Source organism: Vanessa cardui, chromosome 27 (assembly GCF_905220365.1).
Source record: "Vanessa cardui chromosome 27, ilVanCard2.1, whole genome shotgun sequence".
Taxonomy (NCBI): domain Eukaryota; kingdom Metazoa; phylum Arthropoda; class Insecta; order Lepidoptera; family Nymphalidae; genus Vanessa; species Vanessa cardui.
Window position 1 is genome coordinate 4,943,328 of NC_061149.1, and position 20,909 is coordinate 4,964,236.

The 20,909-nt window shown below is 33.1% G+C and overlaps 1 protein-coding gene across 1 annotated transcript in view; it reads right to left on the reverse strand.

Moving 5' to 3' along the window:
- LOC124540951 overlaps window positions 1–20,909 on the reverse strand; it is a 53,867-nt gene that overhangs the window by 19,756 nt on the left and 13,202 nt on the right. The window contains exon 4 of the mRNA XM_047118725.1: window positions 4,725–4,863. Within this exon, the coding sequence (XP_046974681.1) occupies window positions 4,725–4,863 (139 nt within the window). The remainder of the gene's footprint in view (window positions 1–4,724; window positions 4,864–20,909) is intronic.

Sequence of the window (20,909 nt, forward strand, 5' to 3'; positions counted from 1 at the left end):
TTGCATCCTGGCTGTTTCAATTCATATTAAATATATGTATTAAATGATAAAAAAAAGACCCGCTGAGTTTCTTTCGCCGGTTCTTCTGAGGTCTGGGTGTTTCCTTTTCCGAACCGGTGGTGTGTTTAATTTGAGTATCAATAAATAATGCCTCTACATTGAATAAAGAAATTGGTTGTGTTTAAACATATTTTTACATTTAAGTTATACAATTCGGGTCTTATATATTTTTCTTAATTTCCTTTTTTGACTGATCGTTCGATTTTTTTTTTCTTAATACTTATGAGTTACGCAAAGGTAACCCCCATAGAGACACACTTAAAATCTTCTATATATTGAATTCCGAATAAGAATGTCAGTATACGGCGAATAAAATTTACATCATAATTACAAATAAAGAAACCAAAATATTAATGAATCGTTTGGGCGTGTCTTCTTCTACCAATAACAATGCGTCCAGTACGCTTGCGCAGTAACCACTTTATATTGTACAACTCTATAGTTGTACTACTATTACTACACAACTTAGATGTAGCATCGGCAAAATTCGTAACACCGATCACATCCGAATTAAGTACGCTATCCCAAATTATCAATATTTATTTCTTATGCGAATTTAATCTATACACAAAAGTAATAACTTGTAATATGACCTAATATACATATTTGTCAATTTGATACGTCGATTTACATGCAACTGCTGTCTCGGGTTGAACTGACGCGAGAATCTACAGCGACGAATAGCGTCGAATAGCGCGATAGGGAGCTATTTCTATTGGTTGTGTAAAGCAGCAGTAATCGGTTTTATTGAATTTGCCGATGCTTCATCTAAGTTGTGTCGTACTTACATATCTAATTATGCCAGTCAAATTGTAGAGTTAATTACTTTTATCTACGATCGTTTCATTCGCAATGACCTTGATTATAGCCCAATTACGATGGCGTTTACACCTATTCGGGTCACAATTACGTTGCATGGGAGATGTACGTATTTATGTAAATTAATGTCTTTTTATAGTCAGGGTCGGATTCGGCACGTTTTTTTAAATATTTTGTATTGAGTGTCATATATGTATATGAGTAACTACAGGCACAAGGGACCTTCCAAGGTCGGTGGCATATATGTTTTTTTTTTTTTTTATTTAAATACGTCTTAATAAATCTGTTCTGTGAGGGAGACAGGAGCCCTAACTAGGAGCTACTTGCACTGTATGTATTAGTAATAATATTACAAATTATTAATATTTTATCTACAAAATTACCCTACTACTACATGAACTGGCAGAATGAATACAACTGTGAACTTGACTTACAATTATTAACACTTCAATCGTATATACATGATAGACAAACAATAAAATAAAAAAGCAAATCAATCTAAAATTAGGAACAAATCCAAACATTTTATATAAAAAAAAATATGAAGTTGAGGAATTTATTACATGACGCCGACATAGCCTATTTATTGATTTGATATTTATCAGAGATATTGTCAAACGTCAACACAACATAATACGCGGTAAAACTTCGTCAGCGATAAGGCTATCAGAACAGAAACAATAGCCAACATATTAATATCAATAATCTTATGATAGACGTGTAATAAAATACAATAAACAATTATAAAACACGAAATATTCCCATACAACAATACCCTTCCGGCTGAGTCCGTCCCTGTGTTACAACAAGGTAACCGTACAATGCTGATGGTTACAGCTGATTTCGAGCCGAGGTCGATATGATTTGAAGGGTTTGCCTGTCAGTTAAAAATATATACATAAATTTAAGAGCTGAGATGGCCCAGTGGTTAGAACGCGTGCATCTTAACCGATGATTTCGAGTTCAAACACAGGCAAGCACTACTATATACATATATGATTAATTTGTGTTTATAATTCATCTCGTGCTCGGCGGTGAAGGAAAACATCGTGAGGAAACCTGCATGTGTCTAATTTCATCGAAATTCACATGTGCATTCCACCAACCCGCATTGGAACAGCGTGGTGGAATATGTTCCAAACCCTCTCCTTAATGGAAGAAGAGGCCTTATCTCAGCAGTGGGAAATTTACAGGCTGTTACTACTACTACTACATAATTTTATATGTATTTGCTATGTCATGATTTTGGAACAATTAAAAATGTGCAAATTCCCGAAGAGGATGGACCAGATGAGCTCAGAAGATGGTAAACTGACAGCGTTTGCAAGGGGGAGGCTTGCAAATGTCAATTTTTAAACAAATCGAATAAATCAAATTTAAAATTCGAACATACTCTTAATTTATCGTTACCGTAATTTGAGATACAGATGATAAAATCTTTTAATTAATTTTATTATATGTATTCTATTTTTTTTTTAGTTTTGGTTTGTATGATTTAGTAGTCTACTTATGAATGAAATTCCTAATTAATTATTCAACATAACGTTCTTTCAACCTTTAAAAAAATAAATGTGTAAAGTGTTCAATTAAAAGAAACGCAGTTTTATATCGCATTAATAAATATTAATAATGAATTTCCGTTCACTGACAAACGCGATATCAAAAAGGCTGTTACTACCACACATCGATGTCTTGATAATCTATGAATACTGTACTTGATCCAGGTCTGTCTCTCATTGACACATCAGGTTATTTGAATGTAATTTGCTAATAACACTATGGGTATAATCCAAAGTCAAGAATTTGATCATGAACAAATATAACTCTTGTACTTCTAATGATACTGGATAACTCACTCTAATCGGAACTCATTAAGTGTTTATAGAATGTATTATCAGTGGTTGATGTCCTGGAGGACCCCGATTAAACCCCTAACACAGATGTCATTTCACTTGCACGGTTGGTCTATTTGCTAGGAAATAAGGCCGCAGACTCTCAGGCCTTTAATTCCAAACTCATGTAAGAAATTCATAGTACCAGTCTGAAGTCTGGAAGTTGATCATATTGACAGTCCCGTGCCTCAAATAGTCTTAGCAAATATGTCCATTCGTGATAGATCTACCACCTCAAAGGCGTCACAATAATAGATTAAGCGTAAATTTATCAAGATCTACACAAACAATACTGTATTAACTATGTAGTTCAGATAATATAACCTTAATATCAGTTTTTGGAAAATAATTCACTATTTTGCAGCTTTTTCTTCTATGAAAAATTTCCTAATTTAAGATTCATAAGAAATTAATGATTTGTGTGACTATAAGAGTGAAGACTAGAAAGACCACACACACAGACACTTGTAATTTGGAATATATCCTGCGCGATTGATTAGTCTCACTTCTGAATGGATATCGTCATGATAAGAAAATTAATCTTAATCTCTTCTCATTTATAGCACTGACTTTATTCCCTTATTCCATTAGAATCAACGAATTTTAACATGTAATGATAAATATATTACTGCTTCAGAAATTCGGAAAAAATAGCCTTATGAACATTATAATTGGCGCTGGCTATGTCATAGCTTTGATGACTTGTCTCCTGATAGTGGACTAATGTAGGTTACCTCACGATATCTTCTCGATCGATTCTCTTATCAAAAGCTCTATGTTAATCAGTTTCATTTTCAATTGTAACATTTCAAATATTTTATCTTTGAGCATCTCAAATTCCAATGAAAATGTACAAAAATAACGTCCACATATAAAACAGGAACTGCCGTTAAACAATTGTGCGAAATACACGTGAGAATATTGCGAAATCTCAGAGATCATTTCATACTGACAAGTTTGACATACCGATTTATGCGAACATGACATAGTAAAACCATGTACTAATGGTATATCATATCGATGATATGATAAACGTAGATTAACATAGTCATTTATATTTAGTAGCGTAATATATATTAATTTATATTGGCATGTTTGACAACAAATCTTCCATTTTTTTTCCTGTCTTCTTAAATTGGTCAGGTTATATTCTCCAGGGCTCTTGGGGCTTACTGTTGTGCCAAATCACTTTCCTGTTGTATTGGATTATCAACACGTTAAGTGATGGAAGATAAAGTGGAAACTATATACTATGTTATATTTAGCTATTCAAACTTTAAACGAAATTTGGCCACATTTGACCAACCGGCATTGGAGCAGAGTGGTGGAAAAAGCTCCAAACCTTCTCCTCAAAGGGAGGCTCCCTTTGAGGAGAAGGTTTGGAGCTTTTAGCCAAGTTATTGGTAATTGTCAGGAATTTACTATACTGTACTGTACTTAAACTTTATAAAAATTATGATATGAAAATTAATAATTTGCTGTTTATGCAGTTCTACATTTTTTTATGGTATAGGTTGGCGGACGAGCATATGGGTCACCTGATGGTAAGTGGTTACCATCACCCATAGACATTGACGCTGTAAGAAAACTATTCCTTACATCGTCAATGCGCCACCAACCATGGGAACTAAGATGTTATGTCCCTTGTGCCTGTAGTTACACTGGCTCACTAACCCTTCAAACCGGAACACAACAATAATGAGTACTGTTATTTGGCGGTAGAATAACTGATGAGTGGGTGGTACCTACCCAGACGGGCTTGCACAAAGCCCTAGTACTTCAATTTAATAAAACTGTAGATCACTATCATGAATCGTCATGATCCCATAACAAACAATCACTAATTTATGTGATTACATACCAAACATAAGTCACACGCAATCAAAGATATTTCGTTTCAACGTTAATGATAATATTAAATAAAAATCGAAATCCTCCAAATTTCAAACGTACCTATAATTAAAACTCTCACAATGGAACCTTCTCTCCGTGGCGCATTCCCTCCTGCAGTCCTCCAGTCTCTCACAGTCCACGACTCTCCGTACATGACTACGGAGAGCTCTCTTACCGGCTAGCACGCGTCTGAAGCACGCTGTAACAAAGGGAATATGTATTGTAATAATATATTTTAACAAATTTTAAAGGTTTACAAATACTAAAAGGTCCAAAAAATAATTACAAAACTTGTTTGATTGGTCTAAATCTCAAGAGAGACCAGAAAACTACCCAGGTATGTTTATAAGCACGTTACGTACTCTCAATGTGATAGCAGATAGGGATTTGTTTTTTTTTTTGCAGCCTGAATGAACTGACTATAGTTGCTATTTGAAATATATCATATACAACACAGATATTTATCTATATATAATAAAATTGGAGTGTCTCTTTGTTATATTAAAATAGCCCTTTTTACTCAATTCATATGTATTTATACATGGTAAAAGTAAAAAAGTAAAGATAGAACGAAATAATATATTATGAGTTTAAAAACGGTTATTTACTAACGAAAGTTGAAAATAATACTTAATTCATTCAAAAATCCATAAATAAAAATGCATTTTTTCAAATGTTTGTCACGTGACACTAAACGCCCCTGATTGGCCGGGCTTATGATGAAGTCACTTTCTTGTAAACTTTGCTTTTCTACTATATGTACCACAGATCAAAATACAGGAAAGTGACGTCACCGACCCCATTGCGCTATATTGTCCAAGCAGCGTTTTTGCGCGCTATTTAAATATGGAATTTTTAATATGATATTTTTCGGCAAATATGTACTAGAAATAAAAAAACACATTTTTACTGGGTTCCTTAAGGTCTACTAAATAATATAAAATGGATTTTAAAAACCAGTCAAATAGCCTATTGTTAAACATGTCGGAAAAAAATAACAAAAAAAATTACAAAAAAGGCAAAGATATAAAAAAAAACTTATGTCTACGGCGAAGCCGGGACGGACCGCTAGTATAGGTTATACATCAGAATAACACATAGGATACAATTTATAATGATTTTATGTAATTTGGTCATAATATATAACACATATCAAGTACACGTGCGAAGCCAGCGTGGGTCACTTGTATTATATACTGTACAAGTAACCTTAGCCTTCAATACGGTGTTATGACATTTGATTCTATATCATAATTTATATCACATTATCATTGCATATTATGAATATAGCAATGGCTATTGAATTTACTTTATTATATACAATTTGTTATTGTAATTGTAAAGCTTTAATTAATATTATTTTATATGGCATAGAATTTAATACTGGCATGTAACACTATTTCTTATTTTAAACATGATTGAGCTGTCATTAGAAAACAATTGGACGATAGCGTGGCATTCTAACAAAAGATAGAGAGATTGGAGCATCATTGTAAAACGATAATATTATATTGGCCATCCCGAACTATTGAAATTACAATACATTCAACACTATTCCCATATCATCATCCTCCTGCCCTTATCCCAATTTACTTAGGGTCGGTGCAGCATGTCTTCTATCCATAGTTCCCTATCTGACGTCATCATTTCATCCTTGTTCAACACTTCATAAGAAATCTAACAGTGTTTTTTCGGATTTTGAACACAACTAGTCTTATTTAGTGGTGACTAATCCAATTGAACTACTGAATGATGATTTCATGTTGTGTGCAAAAACAAACGTTCTTTTTACAATTGTAAATAAGAATGATTTATATTGATCAAGATAAAAAACTGCCCCACTGACTCAGACACACAAATTTACGAGTTTTCATGGTATGATAATGTAACTAGCGACCAGCGTCGACTTCGCACGGATGCAACGCTGTGATACTGAATATACTACAGATTTTTTCTTGTTTCTTTACTATATTGTCCAAGTATTAAATATATACAATGAGCTGCGATGGCCCTGTGGTTAAAACGTGTGCATCTTAATCGGTGATTTCTGGTTCAAATCCAGGCAAGGACCACTATATATATGTATGTGCTTAATTTATGTTTATAATTCATCTCGGGCTCGGCGGTGAAGCAAAAGATCGTGAAACCTGCAGGTGTCGAATTTCATCGAAATTCTGCCACATGTGCATTCCACCAACCCGCATTGGAATAGCGTGGTGGAATATGTTCCGAACCCTCTCCTTAATCGAAAAGAAGGCCTTAGCCCAGCAGTGGGTAATTTTTATGTATGTTACTTTATTTATTTTTTTTACTTTTATTAAATACAAAAACCTTCTTCTTAAATCACTCTATCTATTAAAAAAAACCGCATCAAAATCCGTTGTTTAATTTTAAAGATATAATATACATAGGGACAGACAGCGGTAAGCGACCTTGTCTTATACTATGTAATGATAATGATGTGTTATACAAAAAAGTAAATAACCTTTAAAAGTCCCACTGAGATAAGGCTTCCTCTGATTTCGAGGAATGTTGCCATATATCGAAGGCAAGCACCACTATATATGTATAAGTGCTTAATTTGTATTTATAATTCATCTCAGGCTCGGCGGTGAAGGAAAAAAAACATCGTGAGGAAAACTGCAGGTGTCTAATTTCATCAAAATTCTGCCACATGTGTATTTCATCAACCCGCATTGGAATAGCGTGGTGGACTATGTTCCGAAACTTCTCATCAAAGAGAGAGGTTAGCCCAGCAGTGGGAAATTTACATGCTGTTGTTGTTGTTGTAGAACAACTATTTCAATAATACAATTACTTATCGATAGCACATAATACCTTAAATAATTTATCACCCTACAAAAGTTTATACAGTTACACGAACGCAAATCTAAGTGGCTAACATCTATCGACTTGATAGATGTTAGCCACTTAGGTTTTCACACTTGTCAGCATTTCACAAATGATTTCACACATCATCGTTTGCTGTACTCAAAAATTCCAACTTATAGAAATCCAGAGATTACGCTACATCTTATCTGCGAAAGACGCAGAACTCTTAGATTATAAACTTATTTTCTAAATTAAATAATATGAGTTATTCATTTCTACCTGTATATCAGTACCGCCGTAATTTGTGTTTGGTTTAAGTTTAAAAGTTAAAAAAATATATCAATATCACTCTTATAGCCCAAACAAACATCTGGCTCTTGATTTTATAATATTACGAATAACAACTATCGAGTAACCAGAAGCCAGTAGTTAACATGCTTCTAAATATTCTATTCAAGCCTTTTCATTCGTATCAACCTTCGTTAGGACTTATTTTTAATTTAAAATAAAAACCTTCCACAATATGTCTTCACACCACTGCGGCTTGTCTTTTAGGTCACGTGAATTAAGACTTTTAATATTAATATAATAAAAAGCGCATGAGGCTTTTATGACACAGACTCCAAATATTACATATACATATATTTTATTTTTATTCAAATTTCATAATTTATTTTTCAATACCGAAAGTACCTTTTACGTAAACAGGTTATTTATTTTATTTATGTACATTCATATCGGACTAATGACCTTAAGGGCCAGATTTCTCTTTTCGATTTTGGTCGCAGTGGTTTTGCATATAAAGAGTAACATAAGACCTAAAAAAACAATTTTAAGTATAAACTAAGTAAATAAATAAAAAGAAAAACCGCCTTCAAACAAAACACTATTTTTAAACAAGTAAATATTTACTAAAGAGTCATTAAAATAATTGCGTATTCAAGATATTACATTAAAATGGGACCAAATTGGAAGTACTAGCTTTTAAACACAAAAAAAATTATCAAAATCGGTTCACACAGTGAAAAGTTATGAAGTAGGAAATATAAAAAAATACAGAAGAATTGATAACCTGCTTTTTGAAGTCGATTGAAAAACGATTCAAATTCAATTAAAAACTTGATATATTTTTTATTTGTATTTACTATAAATTATTGTCAAACTTATCACCCCCCGTATTCACTCCCTAAAGAATGTTTATAGGTAAAATAATATATTCATTTTCCTACGCCCAGTAAAAGAAACAGCCTGTTCCCAATGCTGGGATAAGGCCTCCTCTTCCCTTAAGGAGAGGGTTTGGAACATATTCCATCACGCTGTTCCAATGCGGATTGGTGGAATGCATATGTAGCAGAATTTAGATTAAATTATCGGTTAAGATGCACGCGTTCTAACCACTGGGCCATCTCAGCTCACACAATAATAACTGATTTATAACCTGATCTACTTATGTAATATTTTAAATTACATATATGGTTAATAGTACGCATATATTTACAAGATTTATTTATATGTGCTTTTAAAGTTATAACTTATGGGATTCGTTACGTAACGCGTTACGGCGTCAGCGCTAGACATATTTCGGATAGACACAAAAAACAGTAACTTTAAAGATCTAAGCTTACATAGGGACAGACAGCGGTAAGCGACTCCGTTTTATGCTATGTAATAAGTAAATTCATAAAATATAAAATCAAAATCAAAATAAACTTTATTCAAGTGGGATTTTACAAGCACTTTTGAATCGTCATTTAAGAATTAAGTAAAACTACCACCGGTTCGAAAAGGAGATTCTAGCGAGAAGAACCGGCAAGTAACTCAATGGTTACTATTTTTCAACATTTAAAAAATACAAAGTCATGTTAGCTAATACAATTATTTAAATTAATATATCCTGCCTGGAACTCAACAGGTATTAATTCCACGCCATTTTACCATCTAAAAAATCTTGGTTATTTTTGAAAGGATTTTTCACTATTAATTAGCAGTGTAACACTTTTGTTTTAACTATATTCGCCTGTATTTTGATAGTGTATTCGATTATAAGAAAAGTATAATTAAGTACATAATGATATTTGTATTGCTTAGAAATTAATATAAGCTTTTTTCCCGCGTACAACTACACATTTTTGTTTTTTTTTTATCGACGTCACAATTAAGACTTATAAAATTAAACGAATAATAAAAAACGAAATAGATAAAATATACAACATGTAACTTATGCTAACCTAGTACTAAAGAATAATCTAGCTTATTGAATAAAAAAAATACATACTTGGTGCATTCTCCACAAGTATAACCCTCGAACCAACAGCTACACACACACACAGACATAAAAACACAACACAAAACTTCATTTTTACACAACAATAGCATTATCCAACACAAAGATTCAAATTTCGAATACCCTATAAAACATGAAAACAATATACACTTTTGTTAATGTTAATATAATTTAATTTTTCAGTTCTAATTATATTAAAAATAATCATATTTAAATTTAGAACTATAAAACCATTCGATTAATTTCTCGATGATTTCCCGCGCATTTATCTGTCAATATCGGACTCTGACGTGAATGAAAAAGGTTTTATATGTTTTTTTTTTTAATTTTGCATGCTAAAATATGGTAACGGTATGTAGGTCAGAGGTTACGGCGCGTAACAGCTCGACTGAACGGTGGCATTGTCGGACATAGGCTTATATGCAAGTGCCATATACCAGACAGCGTAATATGGACATGAACGGTAGTTATGTTTGTGTTAGTGTTACGTTAATTCTTATAAATTATATTTCAATTTATTAAATAAAATAAAATAATTTAAGAACAAAAAATATTGAAATAATTTTAATATTTGCAATATTTAATTATCGATTTTTAATCTTTAGCACTTTTATTTTTAATTTACTAATTAAAGCATAAACATAAACTAAATTTACTGACCACAGATATTGTATTAAATTAATAAAATTATATTCAAATTTAGAATAGAATTATTTGTTTAATATTCAAATTAACCGTCAAAATAAACTTAGAAATCGCAGTCTGTCTGAAAAATAACATTAATATTCAAACGTGTAATGAAATATATTAAAAACTAAATTATTTTTAATTAGGATGGTATAAATTACTTTTTGGATTATATAGTATCCAACTTTTTGAATTAAACAAAAATTATAACATACTTAAATCAGCTATAAACATTTGGTTATATTATATAATTCTTAAATAATTTAAAATTAGCATTACATTAAAATTAGTGAAGGTCGCGTTTTATTTTAATCAAGCTGATATATAATTAAATGACAGTTCACATCTGTTGAGTAAAATCCATTTTCGTTGTCACCGTAGATGCTTTTTACCTGCTACTTAAGAATACACAATCAAAATGTATCCATTGCTTTTTTATGTAATATATGGCAAGCGATCAGGAGGCTCACCTGATGGTAAGTGACTACCACCGCAAATGGACATCTACAGCACCAGGCTGCGTTGCCGAACTTTAAGGCTCTCTTGTAAAAGTTTTAAAAAATATGGCATTTAATTAACGTTTGTTAATTTAGCTATAATTAATTTTAGTAACTGTTTTAGTTCTACCGCGAAACAGAAATATTAAGTTTTGTTGTATTCCAATTTGGAGGAGGAATATGTTATTGCAACAACAGGCACAAGGGACATAACATCTTAGTTCCAAAAGAAGGTGGTGCTTTCGCGAATGGATATTTTTTTTTTTTGGTGCAAAGAGTCTATATTTATCTGTGGTCACTTATCAGCCGTTCAATTTGATTGGTTTATGTACTTTATAATTTATATTTAAACTGCAACATTTATGTGTTGCAAGAACAAAAAAAGACGTTTCTTTTTTATTTAGTGTTCATAATTTATATTGTTAATTGTAAATTTTGTAATAAATAAATACATAGCAACTCTAGTAAATAAATTCATTAATAAAATTGATATCCACAGATTTCTCACGTCCATGATTCAATCAGATAAATGCGCTCGTGCTATTGTCTCAAAAACAGAATTTATAAAGCAAAAACTCGATCTATCCTACCATTGTACACAGGCATTGACTGTTCGTAATATCAGACTGTAACAAATATGTTCGAAATTTAAATAAATTAAAAAAAAAATAATGATTTGTACGGGATTCGGTAGATGGGACTATCGATTGAAAATTTGACGTTTTTTTTCTTTTTTAATTTAAAAAAAGATCATTTTAAAATAAGAAAGGGCGGTCTTATTATTCATTATACACAACCAATAGCATTTAGTATGTTTACTTAATTGAATTCTGATCGTTGATTGGTTGTTGCGTATAGTGATTGAATATTTCAGTAACTAAATAAGACACAGACTTAATATTTGTAGCAAGCGAACACAGCAAACGTATCATGACAAATGACAGCTTTATGCGTCAAAGTCATTGTCATCGATAGATTTAAAAAAAAAACTGTCATAATACTGCCAACTGTTTGAAGGCTAGCACGTAACATTGGCTAAATAATCTGTGCTGATCAAATAAAATCCAAAATTAAAAAAAAAAACAGTCATCACTGCACATAGATATCGTTATTACAAGATATATATTAATCATTTATTCTCTAATGGGTCAGTAATCTAGTTAACTAATACCGTAAGCTCTACCGTTTTTATTTTTCGCTGGACAGACGCATTACGCGCTTCCCCCATGTTATGTTAAGTGGGGAGGGGGGGTTACTCACCGAAGTCCTAGACGCCGAGTGCGGCCAGGTACGCTGGGCTTTACCCACTAAAACACCAGCGGTACCCTTTCCGTCTTCCGGCGGGAGCCACGCGATCTACCGTGAACATAAAGCCCTACCTAGCCGAAGGCAATGATAATAATAACAACAACAACAGCCTGTAAATTCCCACTGCTGGGCTAAAGGCCTCCTCTCCCTTTGAGGAGAAGGTTTTTGAAACATTCCACCACGTTGTTCCAATGCGGGTTAGTGGAATGCACATGTGGCTGAATTTCTATGAAATTTGTCACATGCAGGTTTCCTCACTCGGCCATCTCAACTCAAAGCCCAAGGCAATGATAATATTCACAATTAAATCGAATACATTTACGTTTGTAAGGTTTTTTTTTTTCATATTATGTCATCCTCGAAAACAAAACAAACGGCTCATCAATTCAACAACCTTGGTGCTCACATTCGTACAATTTCAGAGGAAACGATTATGTTCTATAGTTGGGATTACATGACATTTGTTGTTTGAAAAAAAAAACGACGGTTTTGATAAAAAATATTTAAGTGATATTTTTAAGATAAGACGAAACTTGTATTTATCGGAATGAATGTATCTTACCCAAGATACGTAAGAACTATTTTCGTGATGCAACACAGCAACTTGCATAGACAATATATTTGCAACCCATATTCCACAAAATAAAATGATTATTAATAAACTAAATTCAGATCACTGTGGACAACAGGCTTTATTTAATTTTCATATTAATAAAAAAAACAATTGTGAAAAAATAATGTTTGTTCCTTTGACCAGAAGTCGTATTGAGAAGTTTAGAAGTAATATTATGGCCAATCTCCTTCACCTAACTCTTAGTGATAATCCCAATGTTTTGTATAATAACCTATTTAAATTAATTAGAAACAAGTTTAATGCAATATTCACTTCTAAAACAGTTAATACAAAAAACTTTTTGAAATTCAATGATTGGGCTACTATTGGAATTCATAAAAGTAGGCAACGAATGTACGAGCTTTATAATGAAAGGACGTACAATCATAGTGCCACTTTTGCCAACTATGTAAGTAACTATTCAAAATTATTTAGAAAAGTGTGCTTTCTGGCTAAGTCTTTAACTATAAAAAATAGAATTAAGAATGCACATAACAAAATAAAAATGACCTGGAAAGTTATAAATTGTGAAACTGGTGAAGTGGTAATCGGAGCTCCGAATTAAACTTAAATTATAATAATAAAGTCATAAATAGTGAACGGGAAGTTGCTTCAGTTTTTGAACAATTTTTTGCTGACATACCAGTTTCTACAACTAGGTTACTTATTTCTTCTCCAGCTGTTGCCGAATCATTGATGAAAGAAAATGTACGAGAATGCAAATCAAAATTTAATTTTACCCCTGTAAACACCAATATCATAATTTGTGCATTTAAATCATTAGACATTAAGAAAACTGCTGATCTATGGGGTATTTCTGTAAAGGTGATAAACTCAATTATTGATGTGATTGCACCTTATCTTGCAATAATATTCAATGATTGTGTTCAGCGTGGTATATTTCCTGACCTGATGAAACATAGTAAAGTCATTCCAATATTTAAATCTGGTAGCACTTCAGATCCTAATAACTATAGGCCTATCTCAATATTACCTACCCTCAGCAAAATATTTGAAAAAATTATTTTAAATCAATTATTAGCATATTTCAATAGACACAATCTGCTTCACAGAAAACAATTTGGATTCATGAGGGGTCGCTCGACTACCGACGCAGGTATCGAACTTATAAAAAATATCTATGAGGCCTGGGAGGGGTCGCAGGATGCCTTGGGGATTTTCTGCGACTTATCCAAAGCCTTTGATTGTGTTCAGCATGAAACTCTGGTCAGGAAACTATATCACTACGGAATTAGAGAATGTGCACTCGACCTTCTGACTTCCTATCTTAACAATAGAATTCAGAGGGTTGACGTTAAAGGGACAAGGTCTCCTGGGGTCTCAGTTGGTATGGGGGTCCCACAAGGATCAATTCTTGGACCTTTTCTATTCCTCATATACATAAATGACTTGCCCTTTCTTGTTGGGAACAAACATGATATAGTATTGTTTGCTGATGATACCTCTTTGGTTTTTAAAATTAATAGGAAACAGGTTCAGTATGACGATGTAAACAATGCTATGTCCGATATAGTACATTGGTTTAGCGTAAATAATCTTAGACTGAATAATAAAAAAACTAAAATTGTAAAATTTAGCACACCAAATGTGCAAAATGTAAAACCCGATGTACTTATCAATGGGGAATCGATGGATCCAGTTGAAACAACTGAATTTCTTGGCCTTACTCTTGATGCCAAGTTACAGTGGCTCCCCCACATAAACGGATTGGCGGGTAGACTGAGTTCTGCGGCATTTGCGGTCAAAAAAATTAGATTACTTACTGATGTTGATACGGCTCGACTAGTATATTTTAGTTACTTTCATAGTATAATGTCCTACGGTATTATGCTTTGGGGTAACGCAGCCGCTATCCAAACTATATTTGTGCTGCAGAAGAGGGCTATTCGCGCAATCTATAACCTAGGAGCCAAGGAATCTTTAAGGCATAGATTTAAAGAAATTAAGATATTGACTGTTGCTTCTCAATACATATTTTGTAATGTTTTGTATGTACGGAAAAATATTAATGTTTTTGGTTATTTACAACGTCACATTAGAAACTTCTAAAATTATCAGTTTTTCTGTAATATATTGTCCATTATGTTCTAAATTTTCTTCCTCTCGAATCACTCTATCTATTAAAAAAACTACATCAAAATCCGTTGCGTAATTTCAAAGATCTAAGCATACATAGGGACAGACAGCGGTAAGCGACTTTGATTTTATACTGTGTAATTAGGATGATACACCAGTACAATCAATGCCTGTACTGGTGTATCATTTAAATATTAAAATATTATTAATTAAAAATATTATAGACCTGATGTTAAAAATAAAACCCAATCAACAAACGTCTTCTAATCACTATAATATATATAATAATTTCTTGTATTAATTTTAAAGCCATACGAATAACGTTCTAAAATTCTTTAATAAATACACTTTTATAAAATCAGATGCAAAAACAAAATATAACATAAATGTACATAACTGCACAAATATTTCTAACATGTATAAGAAATAATAAAATATATAATTATTTAACATTTAATTAAATAATTTGAGGTCTGGATCTTCAAAATCTTTCGTGTAGTACGACTCCGAAATCTGTTTTATCTACAAGATAACAAAGCAAGTTTTTTGGTTAGTTAAACAGAGAGATGAAAGATAAAATGTCAATATAATAAAAATATACCCATCGAACGTAAGCAAAAAATAAAAAGGATCACGACTGTGATAAAATTGATACAAACTCCCAACGATACAAATACAACGACATAGTATCACAAAAGCTGGCAACACAGAATTAATAAATTATAGTAAAATCTACGAACCGAACTATAACTTATTTTTTAAATGGCAACTCTAATAAGTTTGCTGTCTATTATTCTTATCATCAACTGACTTTTTATTGGTTGATGAACACAAGTGTTTTACAAAATAGAACAAAAATTTGACTGACATTTGAGTTAAATTAAAAAAATGGCTGAATTTCGGCCATTGGACGATCATGGAAGAAACCACAGATTAATAAAAGTAAAAGTGAAGTAACACCCGTAAATTTCCCACTGCAGAGATAAGGTCTCCTCTTCCATTAAGGAGAGGGTTTGGAACATATTCCACCAATGTTCCAATGCGCGTTGATGGAATGCACATGTGGCAGAATTTCGATGAAATTAGACACATGCAGGTTTCCCCATGATGTTTTCCTTCACCGCCAAGCACAAGATGAATTATAAACACAAATTAAGCACATATATATAGACTATATAGTGCTTCCCTGGGTTTGAACCCGAAAACATCGGTTAAGATGCACGCGTTCTAACGCCTAGGCCATCTCGACACCACAGATTAATACATTTTAAACTATACGTTGAATCATATATTTTTTGTACAATGAAGTCACCGCGTTACAATATAGTAAATAATTTAGAGACCCATTGTTATCAGACCTTGAAAATTCATGAAACAATGGAATACCGATCTTCTTCCTAAATACTAAGAACTATTTAGACCTTATCTGCGTAATTACAGATAAAAATTTGATTATTTTAAAGAGCCGACAATGTATATCTGTCACGGGGAATGAGTTTATGGGTAATAGAATCTCGTTCAGAAATTTAGTAGACAGGAAAAAAAAACCAAGTGAAGGTCCTATCTCAAGAACAGTATTATATTATGAAGGAATTAATTGGATATTTATTTGCTGTTTTTCTTGTTGTTTTTTTTATTGGTTGGGACGTGCATATGGGCCACCTGATGGTAATTGGTCACCATCATTCATAGACAATGACGCTGTAAGAAATAGTAACTATTCCTTACATCGTCAATGCGCCACCAACCTTGGGAACTAAGATATGTCCCTTTCGCCTGTAGTTACACTGGATCACTCACCCTTCAAACCGGAACAGAACAATACTGCGTACTGTTGTTTAGCGATTAAAATAACCAATTCATTTTTTTTTGTTGGTTGTTACTGATTTTGATGGGACTTTCACAGCCAGAAAGCTAACTTAATAAGGAGTAACTCCTACAACAATTACTTTTTGTTAAATTCAATCGCGTATGAGTTTGCAAGCACAGCTGGTTTATAAGTCCTATTATTATAGGTGGTAGGGCATAGTGTGAGTCTGGGTATGTACAACCGACGTATCTAAAATTCTACCGCTAAAGAGTAGCACTCAGTATTGTTGTTTCGATTTGAATGGTGAATGGACCAGTGTAACTACATAAAGGACATAACATCTTAGTGGTGGTAATATTGATGGTGTGTTGAATCAATCAAATATAGTTTATTTAAGTTAAAAATGACCTCCGTGGTCGAGTAGTCTGTACAACGCTTTTCATGAGTACGCCACTCCGAAGTCTCGGGTTCAATTCCCGACTGAGTCGATGTATATATGACATATATATCTTTCGAAATTCCATTGGCGATGTAAGGAAAGGTTAATATTTCTTAAAGTGTTATTGTCTGTGATTTGACCATTTCCCATCCGATAGGCTATTTGACCGTACTATGTCATTGAAAAAGAAAAATCCAATGTCCGTATAAGTTTCTTTTATGTTATACATGGCAAACGAGCAGAAGGCTCACCTGATGGAAAGTGATTACCACCGTCTGATTTTTTTGTCTGTCTGCCTGTTTGTGCTTCACCGGGGCACATCTGATCATCAGCATCATCATTACCGACCTTTAAGAAATGAGTATATTTTTTTAGGGGCCCCAAAGGTTAAAACCGCCAACGAAAGAAACGTTTGTTAATGTTACAAGATATAGCAGTCTTAAGCAACTGTTGATACATACGAACAGTTTTGTACTAATTAAAATATATTCGAATTCAAAGCGCAATCCAAAGAACCAAACCTACTAACTATACACATAGCGTTAATTAGACCTAGCATTATAAACATAGTTATCAAATTGTGATACTAACAGGAAACTTCATACCGAATTAAGCTATTACGGCACTACAATAAAATAATAATGTTCAAAACTCATAAATAGTACATAGAATAATAGACAATAGTGAAGGACGAACATACAAACAGCTATAATATGATATAACTTTAACAATAAGTTTTGTACACAAAAAGATTCCCCGATACCAGATAACTATCTGCATTGGATGGTCTAAGTTAAAGGTTTATGATCTTTATTCAAGTGGGCTTTTCCAAGCACTTTTGAATCGTCAATTAACAATTAAGTAAAGCTACCAGAGTCGAGATGGCCCAGTGGTTAGAACGCGTGCATCTTAACCGATGATTGCGGGTTCAAGCCCAGGCAAGCACCGCTGATTCATGTGCTTAATTTGTCTTTATAATTCATCTCGTGCTCAGCGGTGAAGGAAAACATCGTGAGGAAACCTGCATGTGACAAATTTCATAGAAATTCTGCCACATGTGTATTCCACCAACCCGCATTGGAACAGCGTGGTGGAATATGTTCCAAACCTTCTCCTTAAAGGGAGAGGAGCCCAGCCGTGGCAATTTACAGGCTGTTGTAGTTGTTGTTGTTGTTGAAGTAAGCCAGTGGTTCGGAAAGTAGATTCTACCGAAAAGAACCGGCAAGAAACTCAGTAGTTACTCTTTTTCAACATTTAAAAAATACAAAGTCATGTTAGTTAATACAATTATTTAAATTAAAAACCTGCGTGGAAATCAACAGGTATTAATTCCAAGCTTTTTTATCATCTACAAAATCTTGTATCGAGTAATACGCCTTTTTTATCAATGTATTTTTTATAAACGATTTGAATTTACGAAACGGCAAAGTTAAAAATGTCTGCGGAATTTTATTATAGAAACGGATACCTAATATACCCAAGAAAGATTTATTGACTTTGAAAATAACAACATTTGATGAAAATAACTTCATTGTCTTTGCAGATGCAAATCTTTTATGTATGTTTGAAGTATTGCTGTTGGCTCTACTAGCCTTTACAGCGTCACCGGACGTTCGGGCGAGAACTGACGCCCTCAGAACTAAGGTTGAGCGCGGGGCTCGAATTAAAAGTTCGTCCTGAGGGTGTCTCCTATGAGATCGCACCTCGGCTCAGAACGAAGTCGGTGGGTTGTGATTCTAAGCAATATCATTAAGATATTTATTCAGTTGTACTCTTTACTAGAAGAATACTTAAATATTTGAGAATGACTGTAACTTTGACCTCGTTAGGTGTTACCAAAAAGTAGCCTATGTCCTTCTTTTGACTTCAAGCTCGCTCTATATATGAGCTGAGATGGAACGCGTGCATCTTAACCGATGATTGCGGGTTCAAACCCAGGCAAGCACCACTGTGATTAATTTGGTTTATAATTCATCTCGTGCTCGGCGGTGAAGGGTAACATCGTGAGGAATTCTAATCGTCTAAATTCTAATGGTCTAATTTCATCGAAATTCTGCCAAATGTTAATCCACCAACCAGTACTGGAGTAGCGCGTTGGAATATGCTCTTAACTTTCTTCAAAAGGGAGATGACGACTTAGCCCAGCAGTGGAAAATTTACAGGCTGTACAGGTTGTTACTGTTGGGTGCCTCCTACCCAGACTAGTTTGGACCAGTTTCGGCTTGTTTTATGACGCTTTTCTTGCAAAGTGTCAGGGACAGGATAATATATATAAATATCTTGTCACTTAAACCATACATCTTGTAAAGTAAATTGCAAGTGGTAGGCTCGAGCAAAATTGCTTAGAATCCCATTATGTGGGATTATATTAAGTAAAAAATGAGGGAACTTACCGCTTCGGATAATCACGGTATTGTTGTTTACGAATCTAAACGGACGCGAATAATTTGAAACGGACGGTCATTTTTTTTAAAGTTATTCCATCAAGGCACTCGGGTATATAGACCACCTAATTGTTTATGGTAATGTGTTCACCTTTATCCATAAACAAAGAAGACAGAATATATTAATTAGATATAGTTTCATTTTTTATTTTAACGTAAATTTAATGCTTCTGGTAATTTGTCATTTTTAGGACTGTAACCAAAATTAATATAAAAAAATCAATAAATAATTCGTATGTCAATAAATCACAGTCGTTTTTCATTATTAATTCTACAGAAATTATTTCTAAGCATTGTATACCCCTGACATCATCAATGTGATGAAGCTCATAGTATCAACAGTGCCTTCCGACTTTAATTATACTGGTAGCAAGAAAATATTTTATGGATGAACCCTATCCACCAAGTAAAGTAATCTTATGTATATATAACTGTACTATATTCCTTGGTGTGACCAGGATTTTTCAAACATGGTCTCAACAGCTCAAATAAATAATTATTACCTTTAATAATAACGTTTTCATACCTTTTGTTAAATCTTTGCTATTCGCAATTCTAAATCTCTTTTGATTTGGCTAAGTCCAAATCACCTTATGAACATGATGTTAAAAAAAATCGTAAAACTATTTTTAATTTTGGTTTAATCAAGATTAAATTTACTTAAATGTTAATAAAAAATTGCAGCTTCGTAATCGAAATATGATTACTAACGTGCTTAATTTGTATCATGTTATTTTATAAAGTATCGTCTAAAATCTGCTACATGTCTGACCCTATACTGTATGGAGGGAATTGAAGAAATAAGTCCCAAAACTTCTCTTCAACAGGGGAAGAGTTCATCCCAGCAGAATACTAAGAGGCTGTTACTTGAGGACCCCCTCCAGTGTAGATATAAGTCCCAAAACTTCTCAACTGGGAAAGAGTCGTAACCCAGCGGTATATCAAAAGGCCTTGATCTTCTCATATAAAACATAATATATTAAAGCGCAATAATCCAGTAGGCAGCAAAAATTCAACTGCATAAAACATTTCGTTAAATTAAACAGACAATTCTATGTAATATAATATAAAGTATTTTCATAAACAAACTGTAAGGTCACGCCCTTACCGGTCAGTTGATTGCATTATAATATACAAAACAATTGTCCGGATTTATGTTGAAACAAAGCTACGAGGTTGTTGATACATGTGGAATTAACGGACTCGTGGATATTATGTGAATACTTTTAGATAT